This window comes from Molothrus ater, chromosome 1 (genome assembly GCF_012460135.2).
Source record: "Molothrus ater isolate BHLD 08-10-18 breed brown headed cowbird chromosome 1, BPBGC_Mater_1.1, whole genome shotgun sequence".
NCBI classification, from domain to species: Eukaryota; Metazoa; Chordata; class Aves; order Passeriformes; family Icteridae; genus Molothrus; species Molothrus ater.
Genome location: NC_050478.2, coordinates 54,788,860 through 54,808,460, shown reverse-complemented (window position 1 = coordinate 54,808,460; position 19,601 = coordinate 54,788,860). Strand labels below are relative to the sequence as shown.

Sequence of the window (19,601 nt, the reverse complement as noted above, 5' to 3'; positions counted from 1 at the left end):
GAGCCTTTTTTTTAAAGGTAGAAGGTTATGGCCTGGAGTAACACAGTATTTGTCTTTTCCCTTGCTTTGAAGCTCTATTGTCTGCTCTGGACAGAAATCCCCTTTTATTTACAATATATAGTATTATTATTTCAGGGTTACCATCATCTGCCAAATAAGCACAACAGTGCTGTGGTTAATTGCAGAGATGAGGAGGGGAAGAGGGAAGCACCTCCTTTTAGTATGGCACCTATTGCTTCTCACTGCAACAGTGTCAATTTCCACAGCACCTGCCTTATTTCTAGGCACAGATAATATAAATTGATTTAGGAAAATGGGTGAAATAAGCTTTCCCAACCCAAAATATTATTTCAAGTTTAACAGAAGTTCTTTTCTTTTCAAAACTAATGCTTTAATATGCAAACAATTTAATTAGTTCATAATACATTTTAGAGAAAAGCTTTTCTATATGCCTACTTAAGCAAAGTTAAGCAACCATAAAAACAAACGCACAGTAGAGTTAAGCTTACAACTCACAATGATTATCCCAGTTACCCCAGGGAGCACTGCTCTTAAGTCAGCTTTAGGTCAGGCTGAGCTTCTAAGATGTAGCAAATCCCAGCATTACACAGCAATTCACCCAAGTTCCAGACATCCACCTGTGTAGGGAACTGAGGACCTGCACTGTGCATGCCTGAAGCATGTTGCTAGGGTCTTTTTCCCACTTCCATCTCTTGAATATTTCCAGGATGCCCTGAGTGCATCTTTGAACTGAAAAATGTATTTTATACACATTTTATATTGTTATGAAGAATATTTTTCTAAAAAAATGAAGGCAAAGCAAACAAAAAAACCCACTCCACTTTAAAAATGCTTACATACATTATGTTACCATTCTCAGAAAGTAAAAACAAAAATGGATCCAGCAAGCCTTTGGATTAAGAGTTCACATGATATATACCATGTTTTTTAATGCAGCTCAGGCAAAGAGCATACCATTAGAGCTTTAAGCAAAGCTTTTCTTTTACATTTGCTCCAAAATGAAGATACTCTTATTGTTACTCTTGCCTTGGTGTGGATGAGGACAACAGGCAACATGCTTCCCACCACTGCCAGCTATCATGGATGAAGTTAGTGTATACATGTGAAGGCTAAAAGTGCACAGACCTCAGGAACCACAGGAGGACCTGTCCCCCTCCCTGAAGGAGCTCACCTTGGTTGCTTAACATTGCTTAAGTAGGCACAATCCCCCAGACACAGGGAGAGAGTGGTGAGGTCCACAGCCTGAGGCTGTATGCTTCCGCCTGCTTCTCCTCACTCTTCAGCTGCCTGTTGCCTGCTGCCTCCATACTACACTTTGGCTTTATAGTTAAGGAGAGGTGTAAATGTTCAGAAAAAACAAGAAAGTAGCTTTCTTAGTAGGTGGAATTTAGCTTCCCGAATTTTCAAAAAGCATTTTGTGGTTGCTTTTACAGAAGTACATATGCTCCTTTTGGAGGAAAGGAGAGAAGGGGAAAGGCTTCTACTGCATGGCTAAAAGCTTTATTTGTTGGTTTTCTGTACCAATAAAATCAAATTTCAGGTGTCAAGTGACATTTGCTTCAATGCTAAATACCTTATGTGAAGATGTCAATTAAAGTTTTTCTGAGGAGTAAAGTTCCTCAGCAAAGCATGAATGTATTAAGAATGAGTATACCATTTCCCAGAGGACAGAATATAAAACAACCTGTCAAGTAATCAAAGATAACCAAAGAGAATGTGTTAACTCCCTGATGTTTTTTTCTGTTCAGCATCAGGTGAATGCAAGATCTTTTACCACCTGACGGAGTCTGTTCTATTAATTCCTTGCTCCTCTCCTTCCATGCCCCTTTTATCAGCACTAAAAAGCTTCACAAACTGGTGGCTGACAAAGACACACACTGACTGTACATTATTTTAAGTACAACACCAACTTCTACCAGCCAGAAAAATCTGTCAAGCACACACACCACTTAAATAACTAAAGCACGGCTATGCTTTGAAACATATTACTGAACTGTTAATGGAATTTAAGATGCATTCAGCACTAGAAGCCTGTAGTTTTTGCGTGCTGGTAAGAGCAACGCAATGGCATTTGGTTTCATGCATCTGTGAGGAGTGTTCATCCTTAATTCTTAACAGAAGGCAAATAAAATTCCATGAATTCAAGAAATTGTTCCAAATAAAACTTTTCATATTTTGACTGAAAATATGCAATGTGATATAAGATACCTGTAGGACATGGAAACACCTGCAATCTGGAAGTCAGAATTGTATCCTACACTAATAAGACAATGTACATTTAAAACACCGACTGAATCCAAATAGAAGACTACCTAGAAATGTAAGTCCTTGGAATGGGGTGAGCTCTACTATACCAAGAACTCCCCTTAGTTCATTTTAAAAAAACCAACAAAATCCCTCACCATGGCCAAGAGCTGATGAAGATACTTGGGTTTATTTCCTTAAAATAAAACCCCAAACAACGAAACAAAACCCCATCCCAAGAAATCACCCACAGGTAACCTGACCAGTTTTAAGGTCTAACTTCTGCTCCCACTTCAACAAATTAAAATGGAGAAAATCTGGCCCAGGACATATAAATTACTTTTTTTCAGGCTATCTACACAGAATGGTATTTCTACTCTGAATCTCAACTTGTTGTGACATGTTTTTAACGTAAAAATTGCACTTTCTTTCCCCCTGAAGTCACTTTTAATTAGCAATGTTTTAGAATACAATGCATAAATAGAAGGAAAAAGCAGAAGTCTTTGTTCTAGGTGTTATAAGTCACATACATAGCCTTCTGAGCTATATCAAGGGCTATTTAAAGGTAGCCAAAGTTCATTATGAATGCTTACCTTTTTTCCTCCTGTTACAAATTGCTTGAAGTGGGATCTTACAAACTGAGGATGAACAGCAACAATCTGGGGAGGGTGGGGGAAAATGGGAAGAGATGACTGTGGCTTAAATAACAGTTTACATGAAGCACCACATCACTTTTTAAACTAGATAACCCTTTGTCAATTATCAAGTATTACAGCTGAGTTCTTTCTCTAAAGTAAAGTCTAGTTGCTTCAGACACTTGGTTGTTTTTCTTAGAAGATAATTCTTCATATTATATGCTGTAGGACAAGGGTGACACTGAGCATCATCTTGCACTGAATAGCTACTTTTTTGTAGAGAAGGCTGCAGAATTAGGACCAATCAGAACAGGACTGCTGTGAGCAAGTTACCCCAGTTAAATCTGGTCTGGAACCTGCCTGAAGGGTACACATACCTCAGCCCTGCCAGAGGACAACATTGTGTAGCATCTTACATAGTCTCTTTGCTTTATGTGTTACAATGTCAAGAGTGGAGATCCAGCTGTATGAGCAGTAAAGGCCCTAGGAGGCAAGTCTGGCATGTCACATCTGGCATGTGTGAAAACTTAATGATCTCATTCCTTTCCCCCACACCACAAAGAGCAGCTGCAACATGGAAGACCCCAAGCAGCAAAATGCAAACATTTGCCCACATCGCCGCTCCTCCTGCAGGAAATGTTTCTTGTTAAAAAGTACTGGATTTTCCCATATGCCCAGTAGACGTCCTTTTTTCACCAGCCGGACAGACACACTTTTCTAAGGCAGAGTTAAACTCAAGTCTCTCCTTCAGATAGGGCACATCAGTATCACGGCCCATTGCCTTATTTTGAGGCAGGATTAATGGATATGAACTGGTTGCAAAGTATTGACCTCCCATTTAGCAGAACCCTCAGAATTTGTATCACAAATCTACAAAGAAATATGGTGAGATGGGTAACACCTGAAACAGGACAATTTCTCTTTCACTTTCTTTTTGTATTTGAAAAACTCAATAATACTTCTTACAAAACCAAGATTGGCTTTCTTCCTACCTAACCAGATCAAAACCAGATCAAATATTGAGATAGAAAACTATTTCCTAGTTACTTGAATAACATTGTAAGGAAATGGTATTCCTCTCTTTCATTCATTGCATGTGACCTTTCTTTTACTAAAGACAACACCACCACAATTACTATAGATTAAAACAAGCACTTACTTTAATAGGACAGTCAAATGTTTCATGAAACTCTTCTGCTGAATATAATCCAAACACTTGTACCTGAAAAAGTATATTGAAAAATGAAAATTATTTACCTGATTTACACTGAACAATTAACACTGAAAGTAAAAACCTAACACCTAGAAGATTAATTTGAATGCTAACATGACATCTTTTTTCCTAAAGGAAGACACAATTAACAATTCAAAGCTAATTGATATGGCTTGGTCTTCTACAGTGACATATCTCTAATATTTGCAGCAGTACAGAAATACTTTTATGAATATTTTTCCTTTTTTTTTTTTGTTACAATCACAGTAAAAACAATAACTTCCTTTTGCTTTAGGCTGATCCAATTGGTTTAACAGATAGCAACCTAACTATGGTAAGAGCAACAGAATAACATTCAGGAGAAAATAAATTAAAAATTCTTCCTTTCTGAGAAAGAATGGTAGGATTTTTTTCCCTCCAAGCAATACAGGGTTTACATAAGAAAAGAAACTTGTGACAATAAAGCAAAACCAGCCTGAAATCCAAGTTCCATATATTTCTAGGCATCCTCCCCTCCTCCCAAGTGCATACAGTGCTATTTTGTTTTATTCCATGATCACTGGAAATTTCTTTCTCTGAAGATTCCTCCCTTCTCACTTATATCGAGGTATCAGTACATTTAAGAGTCAGCAAAGGAGTTGCAACCATAGGCAATCATATTTATCAGAATCAATCCATCTGAAGAAGCATCAACACTGAATTAAAAAAAAAGTTTCTACTGTCAAGAGAATGAACAGATTTTTAATATGTTTCCTTGCCTTTAATTCAGAACAACTAGAGAGATATCAAGTGTTAATGAAATACTATTAGATTATATGACTACAGAATAAGATACCTCCAGATTATTTTAAGTACAGCCCTCTTTTGGATTCATGTCTCCTCATTCAATAAACAATATTCCCTTTCCTTACTCTCAGATGAGACAGTTTACCGCCTAGTTCCTGCATAATTTAGGAATAAAATGGGGCTGATGACTTATGGCCAGGAATTAGTAACTGATTTACTAACTATGTTTTCCAGGAAGAATAATAAATGGTTTGCTTTTGCATTATGTTTTTAAGACGTTTCCACCCACTGTCAGAAATTGTTGAAACAAACTCATCCAAGGAGGGATGAACACCAGTGGAGGAAGGGAGAAAAAAGAGTGTCCCATGGAGTGATCAGTGAGGAAATGTATCTGACAGCAAATCTACTTGAGAATGCTCTCAGATAGGCTCTCATTATTGTCTGGAAAATTTTCTGGAAAAGGTAATCCCTTCAGTAACTCTGCTCTGCATGTTCAGCATTGGACTCAAAAGTTTTAAAAGATCTTTTAACCTTATTTCTTTCTTCCCATCATGATTCTTTCAGGGGGAAAACGAAAAAAATAATAGTAATGAGAAAATATAAATCCCTTTAGAGAGAGACCTGAAGAATAAAGTCAGTAAATATCAGTAATGGACCACAAAATGTGAGGCTTAATTGCTCTGAAAAGATCAATTCAGAGCCCAAGAACACCCAAAATTCCTGCAGACGGTCAAGAAGACAAAGTAAATATATTAAACTTCAGGGAAACTACAAGAGAAACTAAGCCATCTTCAAGGAACTAGGACATCCTTAGAGCGACTCAAAGTTCAGCAGTGTCGTGAAGTTAAAAACATCTCCAACCACCTCATTTTACTTTCAAGCTTGTCTCCTGGATACAACTCCTAAGCATTATCAGCTCAGACCATTACTCATTAGTGAATATACTGCCTCTAACAACACACTTTAAAAATACTTCTGCATGCACTGTGTAGGGCTGAGCTACTGCTTCAATGGATTAGAAAAATCAATATTTGGAGACTGTGAGATGTATCACAAATCTGTGATTATGTAAGCCAGCCAAAGGGTTGTATTTGAATTGGACCTGGCTGTAAGCCTAGAAAACCTTTGGGCTGATGTCTAGAGGATTTTGCTTTCTGGGTTTTTGTTTTCATCAGTTGGCACATCTGATGAAAACAGATGTATATTCAGTACAATAGCCTACACAAAGTAAGAAACAGAGGAAAGAGAAAATAAGATAGAAAAAAGAAAGGAGAAAAAAAAAAGAAAACACACAGTTAAAACATAACACTACAAATTCTGTGAAAGCAGAATCCTCAAAAATTACAAAACACCCCTCTCAAATTAAAAGTAATTAATCCAAATTAGCAACAGTGCCTTCAACGTTTTCCTAATATATCACTGAAGATGGCAATATGATATTTCTTTTGGAGTATTACAACAACATGGAGTGAGCTAAGAGGAAAAAACAATTCCACAAAAAATACATGCTATCATGTTTACTCTAGGGACATCATCTAACAGTTTATTACTTCTTAATGTCTCATATTCTTCAGAAAGAAAGTGATTCTTTTGCTATTACAAACCTATATTGGATTTATCTACCTCTACTTTCCATGCCCACTCTGTTCACGATGCTCTTAGGCAGCTGGAAAAAGGATTTTATGATTCCCCTACATTTTGCCAGTCCTGTCTGATTTTAAATGTCCAGAACCCACCACTCCATTGCATCCAGACTTAGCTGCTTCTTTGCTTCCACATGTGGAAAAAGTAAGCAACCTTCCGTGACCAAAAGGCAGGAAATCAAGTCACGTTTCTTGAAAAATTATCAATGTAATTCATGGATATTCTTAACATCAATGTTGTTACAGGCACTAGAGATGACACTAAAACACATAAGCACATGAGTTTTCAATATAATTTCTATTTCTTCATATAAAAAAAGTTAAAAGCCAGAATAAGAGTGCAATTACACTCTTCTTATGTAAAGACATGGAAGCTTTAGCAAAATCGGGAGTCATATCCAGGTTTTTCAAGATAGTATACAATTAACTACATACAAAACTAACACAAAAAAACCAATCTAAAAATCTCCACAATTCTGAGGATGCCAGCCTGCTTCCTGCTCTATTTATTTGAGCACCAAAATTCTCTTATGCCCTAACATTTCAATACCCAGCAGCTAGACTAGAAGGATGGTGTTGGTTATGATTTCTGCTCCTTTCCATGCCAGTGGTGATCAGCTGCAGCTGACTTCATTAGAAAGGAAGGTTTTCAAAGAACAAATGTGTAGTACAGAAAAGCTGCAAGTGGCTCTCAAAGCATTTGTTGGACATGTATGATATACATGCAACAGGTTTTGACATTGGGTCTGGATGTTGACTGTCAAGAAGAGGGTTAGAAAATTGTACTGTTCTTCTGTGCTCTCCCCCCAGTCTATACAGCTAGATCAAATCTAGTTTGAGAGCCAGAAAAAAAAAGTAGTAAAATAAAATATATCAAGCAGCAGAACAGACATGAGGAGGAGGTTCTCATCATAAGGCCTTCCTGCAAGAAAGTAAATGGCTTCCATCTCTATCATATTGGATCCACTTTGATATGTGAAAATGCACTCTGCTTATAGCAAAAGAGAACATATCTTCATTAACTGGTAGAATATACTTGTAGCTGACTCAAAATTCCCAGCCTCTTCTTTACATCTGCTTTTTTGTTTAAAACTGATTTAAGAAAACGAAACTGTTTTACTGTACTGCTTTACTGTTTTTCCCCCCTTGTTTTTTTTAAAAAAAAGGATTTCACCACTTTTAAATATTTAATCAAGTTAATAAAGACTTTGTAACTACTTGTACAAGTATTTTAACTGCTCACAATATCAACACTCCCACTGTAGCAAGGTAAGTGCTATAAGGAATGAAAGTTACACTTTTGTTATGACCAGAATCTGTAAGTGCTACATTATCTGGCTGGGAATCTGCCATTTTCTTATACAGTAGCACAACATAAAACAATTTATTTTAATCAATTTTAGGGGTGGATTATTTCACAGACACGAGCCTTTCTGGATCATGTGGAAAATCTAACTTCTAAAATATCCAGATCGTTCAAATCTCCAGATGAGTTTTTCACAAGTGTAGAATATGGTAAAGCATCAATGTCCCTGGACTCTATGAATGCAAATATGCTGAATATTGTACCTGTGATACTACATTCCTGTGGCTGTGGGACTGTATTTTAGACTGCCTTGTATAGTGTGTAATGTCATACACAGGATCCACAACTGCTATTTCACTAAATTAAGACAGAGTCACCATTTAAAGTATTGAAGTCTTTTCAAATAGAACCACACCAGAGTAGTGATTATGGGTTTTTCAATATATCTGAAATGAAATAACTATATTTAGTATTAGCTTAGTATACAAAAAAATGTGTATGGCTTGCAGTCTCACTGCAGCATAGTGGATTTCTGACAGTCATCCACAGTCATATCTGAGGAGCCCTTACAGTAAGTGCTTGCTCCCCAACACCATAGGAAAACCTAAACCAACAATGCTAGCTCAACTTTTTTATTAGCTTGCTCAATTACTGACCCTTGCCTTATCTTGCTTAGACAAATAGGATACTCTTGTGGGGTTTCACACAGGATGTAAAATTCTATAACGACTTTGATAGGTACTAGTATCCTAATTACTGTGCCAAGATACTGACATCAAGATATCTCTCAGAAAGAAAAGGCCTGGATACACAAACTGGCTGCCTGCCTATTGAGGGACAAAAAACTCCATTTGGAATGAAAAAACCCAAATGCACACCAGTCTAAAGTGGTTTTTTCCCCATTGCAAATTCCAGCTGTATTTTAATTTAAAGAACTTCAACTGAATGCAACATTAGGATTACCAACACTCCTTCTCCCCCAAGTCTACTGTGTAAGAAATGTTCTCCTGAGAAGTAAGTTGGATATTGAAAAATTATTTAAATTACTTTAAATGCACTGCATTTGTATATGGGCACTATATTAAAAATAGCCTTAAATACACAATGTGCATTAGAATTTTGTCATTGCAAACCAACATTAGAAAATACTGTCATCCACTGAAAAAATGAAAAGACATTCTTATAACTGGAAAATCAATCACCAAAACCACTAAATGTCACAGCTCAACATTCCAGAGAAGCACTGATAATTGCTACTTATACACTACACAAATGATATATGTCCTCAGTCAAGGAAGCAGGTTTTTTAGGAAACTGTACATATATTGATTTTACATTTATTTAATGTGGCTGTTGTAAGACACTTTGTTCTTCTGATAAACTATGATTGTTTATCAAAAGATTCTGTAATTCAAGAGAAACATTCATAAAGTGTGTGAAAATGAAAACCACCAGCCCACAGAAATCATGTCCACAAAATCCAATTTTGTGGATTTATAGCAGAAAGGCATTAAACTACTGTGTTGCAGGAACAGCAGAGTAGTCACTGAAGTATAACTGGCACAGCAGTAATGATTAAGTTGACATGACCTCCTGTCACAGCTGTTAATCAGCTTAATAGCAGTTACATTATTGACATTCCTGTAATTACTTTTCCTACAGCATATTTGTGCAAAATATATTTGACTTTAATTTTGAGTATTCAAAGGTGAGTTCAGTTCTCAAAATGTATGGTCAAAGTAGTGGTGCTCAATGCAGGAATCAACTCCACAGGTTATCACAATTATCCTAGTATAATACTAGGACTACCTGCTACTTCAACAAATATATAGAGATTTGTTGTACCTTCCCATCTTCTGAGCAAACACCCATGTGCTCTCCACTTTCATCCAGGCTGATCTGATTTATCTTCACTGGGCTCTAGAGAAAGAAAACAAGGAAAAAATACTTTTGAAGTTAAATCACCAAGAACATGCTTTAACATTCCTTGCACTTTGAAAGATTTACGTGTTAACGACTGAGTAATGTTTAGTTGCATGAATCAAAAAATCCTCACAGAACAGGTATTTCTATGACAAAGCCAAAAGACTTCTTTCCAGCCTTCTGCCCCACTCCAAAATTTTGACTTTCCTTTTGCAGTTACCTGCCTCAGAGCTCTGGAACTCCCATGAAGTGCCAGGCTCCCAGACCTTAAGCATCTGTGCCTGTGCACCACTGGCTATTAGTTCTTGCTATCAAAACTTTGGATAAAATACAGTGACCACAGGGGCATCAGGGCAACTGGAGACTTTCTATTTTGGTCTGATGGCTAGGCCTGTAATTATTTGTTTTTTCAAATTCCTTCTCTTACATTCATTTTTGGCTCTAATACTGTTCTCAGAAGTATTAGAAGGAATTGAAGTGCAACATAGGTTTACTTGTCCTTAGACAAATATGGAGAAAAGCCTGAAAACCATCCCAATTTAATAAATCTTCCCTTCCCTATCCAAATATACTTTTGGTTCTAACCTACAGGGTTAGACAGTATCTGCTACTGTTTACTTAGCTTAAACAGCTACTCACACCTGAGGTATGGAGGGCTAACTCATAACATCATTTGGGTAACCTGATGAATATCCTCTTGCATACAAAAACCAAGTCAATTATATTCAGGTACCAGAAACTTCTTATGTACCATGATCCTGATTTCACCCTCTGTAACAAATAGCTCATCATTTCAAGAATCACTGAAGGATCTTCCCAGAGCTAAGTCTCTCACACTTTTAAGAACCAGTTTTCTTATTCTCATAAAAACTAGAATGGATTGAACCACAACTTAGACCACTCCTGTGGTTCTGAGCATGATAAAAGAAATCCATCATATGTTTGTGTAAAAACAAAGTGTCACTGGAAGAGCACTGGAGTTGTGGGATCACATTAGATGCTACACAACTGTGTCTGAAGTATCACAGGTCCTTATATATGCTATGGCAGTTGGAATTGCATTAGAAGTATATAATAAGTATATAAAAACACACTGTCCACATGGGCTATTCTACAGCAGATGAACTGAGGTGTTTTCACACCCTCTGGAAAGTTTTTCCCCCCATAATCTTTCACACACACAACAAATTCCAACTCAGAGAAAGGGAAGCTTTCCTCCCATCCACTCTGAAAACAGCTTATGCCCAAATCATATTTTCTAGAAGCTTTTTTAAAATCAAGGTTGATTGAACAACTGAACACTGCACTGCCATAGTTGTCTGATGAGTTGGGAAAGTTACACTGCCCTTTTGCTTTCCTGCTGTCTTGTGTACAAAACATAATTCCTGGTCTCACCACAAAATGGCACCTGGAAATATTGAAATTACTGCTTATCACAAAGTGGTCTTTCTACAGAGTGTTGTTTGCAAAGAAGTTCACTGGGAATTTAAACCAATTTTCCTTGACTTATGTGCTCCCGAAGTATTTTTGTTTGCCACAGACTGGTTATGCTGAGTTGCTACATTTCAAGGTTAGACACCAGTGCATGACTAGCAGGGCAGGCAGCTGGTGCACATTCCACAGCTGTGTTCCTTCTGTCACATTCAGGGGGTATCAGCAGAGGAGTACAGCTCAAGCCCATCAACCTGATTGTGTGGCATCCTTGTAAAAGCTCTATTCTCAGATATTACACACAGAATTGGCTAATTCCAAGCCTGGAGGATGCTGAGTAAGGCATCCTGTATCAGTTGTCAGTCTGACTTCCTAGAATCTTCATAAACAGCATGTACTTTCATTCCTGCCTTGCCTTGAAAAATGCCTTTCTAAATTTCTGTTTTGCTCATCAAGGTGCAAGAGAAGACTTTGCCTCTGTCTAGGGGTGGCCATAGGGAAAAAGCTAGCATTTCCTCTACTACCAGGAACATCTCTGGCATTCTGAGAGGAGAAGCATAGAAAGTTTAACTGAGTTTATCAGGGAAGTGATACGGGTTTTTTTGTTCTGGGCTGCATCTAAGTTGCCATTGCCACAACTTTCCCACTAAGTTTCCTCTCTTCATTTGTTATTTTGCAACTGCAAAGACAAAACGTCTGTCTTCAGTAGTACAGTCTTGGCACAGGGTCATACACTAAGGTACACAGTGTCCAACTAGTCATGTCCTTCTCATTACTCCAGCACCTACATCCACCATCAGACTGACATCACAGCAACAGCTGATCTGGCAGCAGTTCAGTGTGATGGGCCTTGTTGGAGACACTGCTGCAACAAAACCTAAGACAAAATGACACAAACCAGGACACACCAGAGGAGCTGACGGCTCAATCCTACAGTCCACACTATTCCTATTTTCCAGTCAAATGGCTTTGATAAAGTTTGATTCTGAAAAAATGAAGCGTAGAAAATAGGTAAAGTGGACTACAAAAGCTATCTCCACATAAACATTGAAGATGAGTATCAGGAGGATGGAATTTATCTTTTGTAATGTGAAAGCCATATGGCAATACTTCAGAGATTAAATGTATGATTGTATTCAGGTAATTAACAGTGCTCAGTAAGGCAAAATATCTCCTGCGGGATACTAAGGATAACAGGAAGGGCTTCTACAGGTATGTTGCAAGCAAAAGAGAGACTAGGGATAGAAAAGATATGGGAAGAAAATAGGAGACCAGGCTACCATGGACGAAGAGGAGGCTGGGGTTCTCAATGACTTCTGTCCCTCTGTCTTCACTGCCAAGTGCTCCAGCCATGCCACCCAAGTCAAGAAAGGCAGATGCAGGGACTGTGACGATGAAGATCCTGAGCCCCCTGTAGGAGAGGATCAGGTTGGAGACCACCTAAGGAACCTGAATGTGCACAAGTCCATGGGACCCAAGAAGATTTATATGTAGGTCCCAAGGGAGCTGGCAGATGAAGTTGCTGAGCCACCATCCATTGTTTTTGAAAAATTGTGTCAGGTGAAGTCCTTGATAACTGGAAAAAGGGAAATATAATCCTCATTTTTAAACAGGGAAAAGTGGAAGATAGAAGGAACTATTGTCCAGTCAGTTTCAGCTCTGTGCCAAGCAAGGTCACACAGCAGATTCTATGGGAAAGTATGCTAAGGTACCCGGTACCCGGCCAACAAAGAGGTGACTGGTAACAGCTAAAATGGTTTTACAAGGAGAAGATCATGCCTAACAAATTTGGTGACCTTCTATGACAGGGCTACAGCATTGGTAGACAGGGGTAGAGCAACTGACATTGTCTACCTGGACTAAATGCTAAGTGTTTCAAACTCCTGCAGGACATCCTTGTCTCCAGATTGGAGAAACAGGGATTTGATGGATGAACCACTCGGTGGATACAGAACTGGCTGGATGGCCAAATGCACAGAGTTTTGGTCAACAGCTCATTGCCACATGGAGAACCAGTGACTGGTGTCCCTCAGGGTCCATACTGGGCCCGATACTGCTCAACATCTTTGTTGGTGACATGGACAGCGGGACCAAGTTCAGCAAGTTCACTGATGACACCAGTCTGTGTGGTGCAGTTGACACAATGAAGGGAAGGGATAATGGCATCCAGAGGGACCTTGACAGATGTGGGCTGAAGCAAACGTCATGAAGTTCAACAAAGTAAAGTGCAAGGTCCTACACTACTGGGACACACAAGACAGATTATGGACTTTGGACCTGGTTAGCATAAGAGATTTGATAACAGGATGCCTTGGTAATAGCAAACAGAACTTTGAGGATTAAATCAAGATTGCAAGAAGATTAAATCAGACAGACTTACCAGAAAAAGAAAATTACATCAAACTCTTCAAGCAGGAGATGTAAAATGCAAGAGATGTTGTAAAATGCGTATGTTTGTTTATGTGATGATTAACCCAATCCTGGTAGTAAAACATTACTAGTCTTCCTAGAAAAAGTATATAAGCAGTTGTACTTCACAAGAAATTTGTATTCTTCAACCATTTCATGGAGTCTCCATCTCTCTTCATTGCTGACACTACACCTGCGTCACTGCAATCCCAGACACACCAATGGCTTGGGCAGAGAAGTGGTTGAGAGCAACCCTGGTAAGAAAGACTTGGGGCTGCTAGGTGATGAAAAACTTCACACAAGCCAGCTGTGTGTGCTCATAGATCAGAAAGACAATTGAATCCTGGGCTGCATCACAAGGAATGCCAGCAGGTCAAAGGAGGTGATTCTGCCCCTCTACTCTGCTCATGTGAGATCCTAACTGGAGCGCTGCATTCTGTTCTGGTGTCTCCAACACCAGGAGGACATGAAACTGTTGGAGCAAGTCCAGAGGAGGGTCATGAAGTTTGTAAGAGGACTGAAGTACCTCTTTTATGAAGACAGGCTGAGAAAGCTGAGGCTGTACAGCTTGGAGAAAAGAAGGTTGCATGGAGACCTCACGGCCAACTTCCAGTACCTGAAAGGGACCTACAAGAAAGTTTGGAGAGGGACTCTTCATCAGGAACTGCAATGATAAGACAAGGAGTAATGAGTACAAATGAAAAAGGGAAAATTTAGATTACATATTAGGAAGAAATTATATACTGTGAGTGTGGTGAGACACTGAACAGGTTGCCCAGAGAGGTTGTGGATATCCCAACCCTGATACTGTTCAAAGCTAGGCTGAATAAGGCCTTGAGCAACTTCATCTAGGGGGAGGTGTCCCTGCCCATGGCAGGGAAGATTAGGACTATGTAATCTTTACATTCTAAGCACTTAACATTCTGTGATTCTAAGATTCTAGAATGTTGTCAGTGGAATAAAAGGGTGATTCTAGAGTGTTTGCATTTTTCCCACATTCAAAATAGTGCACAATACTTCCAGACTTGTTCCATTTCTAAACAGAAATTCAATGATACAACAGCATTTATATTTTAAGTAACAATTTGGTACAAGCCTTCTGCATGCCTAACACCTTCATCAGTTGCTATTAACTTTTTCTTTCTCCTATTATTTTTTCCTCTTTGTCTCCACCATACACAGATGACAATCAGGGAAAACAACTAAACTCAACTAAAAGAGACCTGCTCATTTACACAACCCTCCAGATAAGTTTTGACAGGAAATGACATACACAAGGCAAAGCAAACACAGAGTAAATTTTTTTCTGTACTCACGTCAAACTAGCACATTGACTATTAGCCTGTCTGCTGACATTACAAGTCAGAACTTTCTGTGGAGTTCAGAGAGTGATGATAGTCCAGGCTGAATATTACATGCATTTTAAAAATAAAGTTTCAGGAAGAACTCTAATACCAGACTCTTCTTGTTCAGAGTTAAATAACAGTCAAGCCTACGATTTCCGGAATTATGTTCCACTGGAAAGCTGTTTGAGAATCAAGATCTCAACCTATTCAGGAAATAAGAAAGAAAAGACCACAGATAAAATTGGTACATATATTATCTAAACTAAAGTGTTTCTTCCAGAATCAGTTCCAATTCTTCTTTTCATAACCATCATTTGTTTAAATATACTTCTGTGCCAGTCAGCAAAGCTACTTACTATTTCAAATTTAATTGCATTAAATTAATCAATTTTAAATCAAAATTAATTGCGATCAATTGCATCCAATACCCTGTGGATAATTTTGATATTTTAGAAAGGAGGAACACAAATAATATTGTGGGTCACCCCCTCCCACCTTGCTTTTATTTTTCTTTTTTTTAATAAATGTTAGAAACTCAGGCATAAAGTTACAACCGCCTTTCCCTTGCGTTTTTTTTTAAAGCTTTGTCCAGCTAACACACTGATGAATTTAATTGTCTGACTAAAGAAAGCAGGCTTTGGATTTTACAGTAAAGGTATAAATGCCCCTCCTGCACGATCTACCTTTACATGTCTACAAAAGATGAAGAATATCTCAAGGTTAGAGAAGACAAAAGGAGTCACTAACTCATCATAATTTGAAGGACTGATTATTTAACACAGTTGGAACCATGATACACACTGGAATTTGGTCACTTGACTGTTGTAAAGGTATTTTAAACGTGTGTTGGAAAAAACCTGTAACATGTAAAAGAATCTAAAATTTAGAACACGTAATAGAGATGATCTAATCTTAAGCCTCATGTCATAAAACGAGAGGCACCTGTATATAAAATGTTGAAAAAGTACTATTTATTATTTTATTAGCACTACATTGGATAATCTTTTTTGTACCTAATCAGGACCCCTACCATTAGGCCAATCAAGTAAAAATACACAACAACTTTGTGATCACAATGATTACTTCCAGTGCTGTATAAGAGATGATAATAATACACATTGAATTTCTCAAGCATCATAATTCAAGTTCGGCAATAAGTTGGATCCTGTTGGTTAGGAATGGAAATTATTTACCTGGGAATAGCTTCAGAATTTCATACACTTTTGAAGTACTAGCAAAGGAAGAAATACCTTCAGCTGAATTTCCATTAGCTTCAGTTTTCTTTCTGATGGAGACATGTTTGGAATTCTGGACAACATAAGTAAGTTTGACTGTTCAAAATCAATAATGTCAAGCTGACACTATAGAACAAAAAAAAACATTACCTTAATGGACGAAAGAGAAGTTTAGGTAGCAGGAGAGAAAGCTAGTAGACACCTTGCACATAAAGATCTAAATGCAGACTTTTGCAAAATCCTAAATTTAAAGGAAAGGAAAATCAAATATCTAGCAGCAAATGTACCTCATGTGATAATCAATTACCTAATGTAAAATGTTTGAAATAAATGCTCTTACTATGGATTAAGTCAGCTCTTCAATTAGGAGTAAATTCATGGCCACTCAGAAAGCTTCTTTTAATTGTGTTCTTTGTGGCAACTCCTTCTCCCCTGACACTCATCATCAACCCACCTTATACAATCAGTCCCCCAATGGTGAACCTGAGAAATCAATCTGCTAATGTATAATTTGTAAAGCTCCCCCGACTAACAAATGGATAATTGATTCTTTCACAAATGCTGCATCCCAATGGATTTGAAGCGGAAGAACATGAAACATAAGACTGGATTTCACTCCAATTCTGTGAGAAATGCAATATTTACAAGCTAGGAATCTAAACATTTTAATAGTTGTCTGTGACTTCATGCCTTTTAGCCATGGTTTGCAGGCAAACCACATGCACGTTAGGAGTGTGAAAAACAAAGCAAGTGTTCAATCATACTTACAGCAAAGCTCATTTTACTTCAAGAGGTTCCCATCACTTCTACAACCCCCTTAATCAGTGTTTTCATCCACTCATTTTAAAGACTTTTCATAAGCTTTTCCTAAATTAATTTAAACATAATTATTTATCTGTGTGTGAGGAACCAATTTAGCTTTATCTCAACACTGATTGCCAGGGCACATGGGGAAGGGGTTGCATATCTGCCACATGCAGGAGGCAAGCCTTGTCTCTGGGAGGACTTCATCTGGCAACATGGGACTTAACCTCCTCCCAAGGGACCGTCAGTAGGAGACACTGAACTCCCCAGAGAGGCTTCTCCAATCAGATGATGAAAGGTCACCACCAATGGACTGCCATGGAAGGTTAGACTGGGCCAATGGTCTCCAGCCAACAGGCAGGCTTAGGGAAGAGCCAGAGAGCATAAAAAGTAATTTCACCACGAGCAGTGGGGGGCTTTGGAGACTATGCTTTTTGCTTTGAGGGGCTTTTCAGTTTTATGCTTTTTGTGTCTTTCTGGGGACTTGTCTTGTGGCTGGGGGCTTTTGAGACTTACTTTTTAGCTTTGTCTACAACCTGCTGAGGGGCTCGCCACTGCTCGCTGCTGTGCCCTTGCTGGCTTGCTTGCTCCCTCCTTTGCCCTGACACGAGCCTGCCTTTTGGCTCTTCTGCCTTCGCTGGCTCTTGCTCGCCTTCGCGCCTGTCCTGCCTCCCCGTGTCCCTGACCATCACCCCGCCGCTTCGCCTGCGCATCCTTGCCTGAGCTACTTGCGTTCAACCCGGCTGCTCCGATCGAGCCCCGTACTGCGATGCTCGCCCCGACCCTGTCCAGGGTCCTGCACCTCCGGTCGGAGCGCCTACCCCGCGTGCCTGGTGCCGTCGCTGCGGGAGCCGGGCCTCTCCGAGAGTCGCGTCGGCTCGTTAGGAGCCAGCCCTGCACAGGCAGGCAGCGCGCACACCGCCAGCCGCCTGGACACCGGCGGCACTTCCCCGGACTCGCAGGTGGCAACGCCCTCTTTTCCTCTCTGTCTCCTCTCCCCTCTCTCTCCCTGCCCTTCTCCCCTCCTTTTCAATTTTCCTTCCTTCTTTTCTGCCTTTTCCAGCCCTCCTTCATTTGGGCAACTCCTTTCTCTTTTTGGTTTTTTTTTTTTTGTTTGTTTTTTTTTTCATTAACAATAAACAGTTTTCAGATACAACGTTTGCCGTGTTTGGCTTAATTTAGTTCCTGACCGTCCATTTCTAAAATAACTCCTTGCAGTTTCCCTCAGAGGGACGCAATACCATGCATATGCATACATATATATATATACTGAAAGAAGAAAAACACCTAAGGGTCTTTTCTGCTACATGACTATCAGTCTGGATCTGTACAATGATTATGTAGCTGTTCTCCATACTAAGGCAAATTGCATGTACAAAGTTGCATTGTAATAAAAAAAACTGTCTCCTAAATGTGCCTACTTTTCATTTATTCATGTTTCATCTGCATGCCATTCACATAAACAAACATGTAAAGCTCCAAAGTACAGCAATATGATCAACCAACCCATGGTTGTATACTTGGTTGTATACATGGTTAGCTTGCTGGAGTATGGACTACCATTATTATGTTTGTATTATTTCCACCATGGCGGAGGTATCCAAGTGTAAAATACTGATTTGCAAACAGAAACCACCTAAGTTATTGTCATAACTAAGCTAAGATCCTCACAAAACACAAACCTTGCTCTATGTAGGATGAGGAACTGGCTTTGAAAAGGACCCCAAATCCTCAGCAACAGTTAAGCACAACTCTATTATATGCTGTGTCCCATCTCTTTTGACTTCAAAACACTCATACCCAGAGATCTCTTGTACTGAGGAACTGTCTTTAAAAAGAAACTGAACTCATGCACTTTTCTCGCCCCAAATACTGCAGTGTTGCACTGACTCACAAGTATTTCGCATATTTGCAAAATTTCATCGATACAACACAGGCAAAAGCATCTTGAAACCCAAATTCTAATGCTGTACCATGATTTACCCATAAAAAGACAGAAGTACACACATATCTTACTTATCTACACATAGCTGAGGAATAAAGCACAATAACAGAGAAGTCTAAATTGAAAATGCAGCTGTAGGAGTTAAAGAAAAATATGTTCGCCACTGCCTGCAATGAAGAAGCATACTCTATATTTACAACATCTAAAGTTTCATTTCCTGAAAACTTACTAATATCCACACCAAAGAGGTGTAGTTCAACAATATTAGCAACGAAATTTTGGTGGGAACTATTGCTCCACTGCATTTCCTAAAACACTCTTGAATCTGTCATTCTCCAAATGAAAAATGGGAGATTATGTTGGTTAGAAGAAAAGGGAGGGGGAAAGGCTCAAGGGAGTGACAAGGTCTGGGACACAGAACAATAACAACATTAACTTTTATCTTGTCTGCAGGAAGGCAGACCTTATCTACAAAAACCAAAGATCTCAAAAGCTTGTCTAAAACTAAGGGAATATGAGGACAAGAAGTCCCTCAAATATAGTCTAAGACAGTGAGAAAGAACAAAAAACCTACAGTGATTTCAGTATTTTCCACATCAGTGAGTCCCTTGTTTGTCAACTGCAGGGACTAAGAAAAAAAAAACCAAAACATCCAAGGGG

General features: G+C 38.8%; 1 protein-coding gene across 5 annotated transcripts in view; it reads right to left on the bottom strand.

Moving 5' to 3' along the window:
• VPS41 (VPS41 subunit of HOPS complex) overlaps positions 1 to 19,601 on the bottom strand; it is a 109,577-nt gene that overhangs the window by 53,664 nt on the left and 36,312 nt on the right. For 2 of the 5 annotated variants that reach the window (XM_036405058.2, XM_036405067.2), the window contains exons 5-7: positions 9,694 to 9,768; positions 4,060 to 4,122; positions 2,859 to 2,924 (exon numbers count right to left, since the gene is read on the bottom strand). In XM_036405058.2, coding sequence (XP_036260951.1) covers positions 2,859 to 2,924; positions 4,060 to 4,122; positions 9,694 to 9,768 — 204 coding nt within the window. Of the gene's footprint in view, positions 1 to 2,858; positions 2,925 to 4,059; positions 4,123 to 9,693; positions 9,769 to 14,137; positions 14,276 to 14,927; positions 15,161 to 16,342; positions 16,434 to 19,601 lie in introns of all 5 variants that reach the window. The other 3 variants (XM_036405074.2, XM_036405081.2, XM_036405086.2) reach the window with 3 other exon arrangements.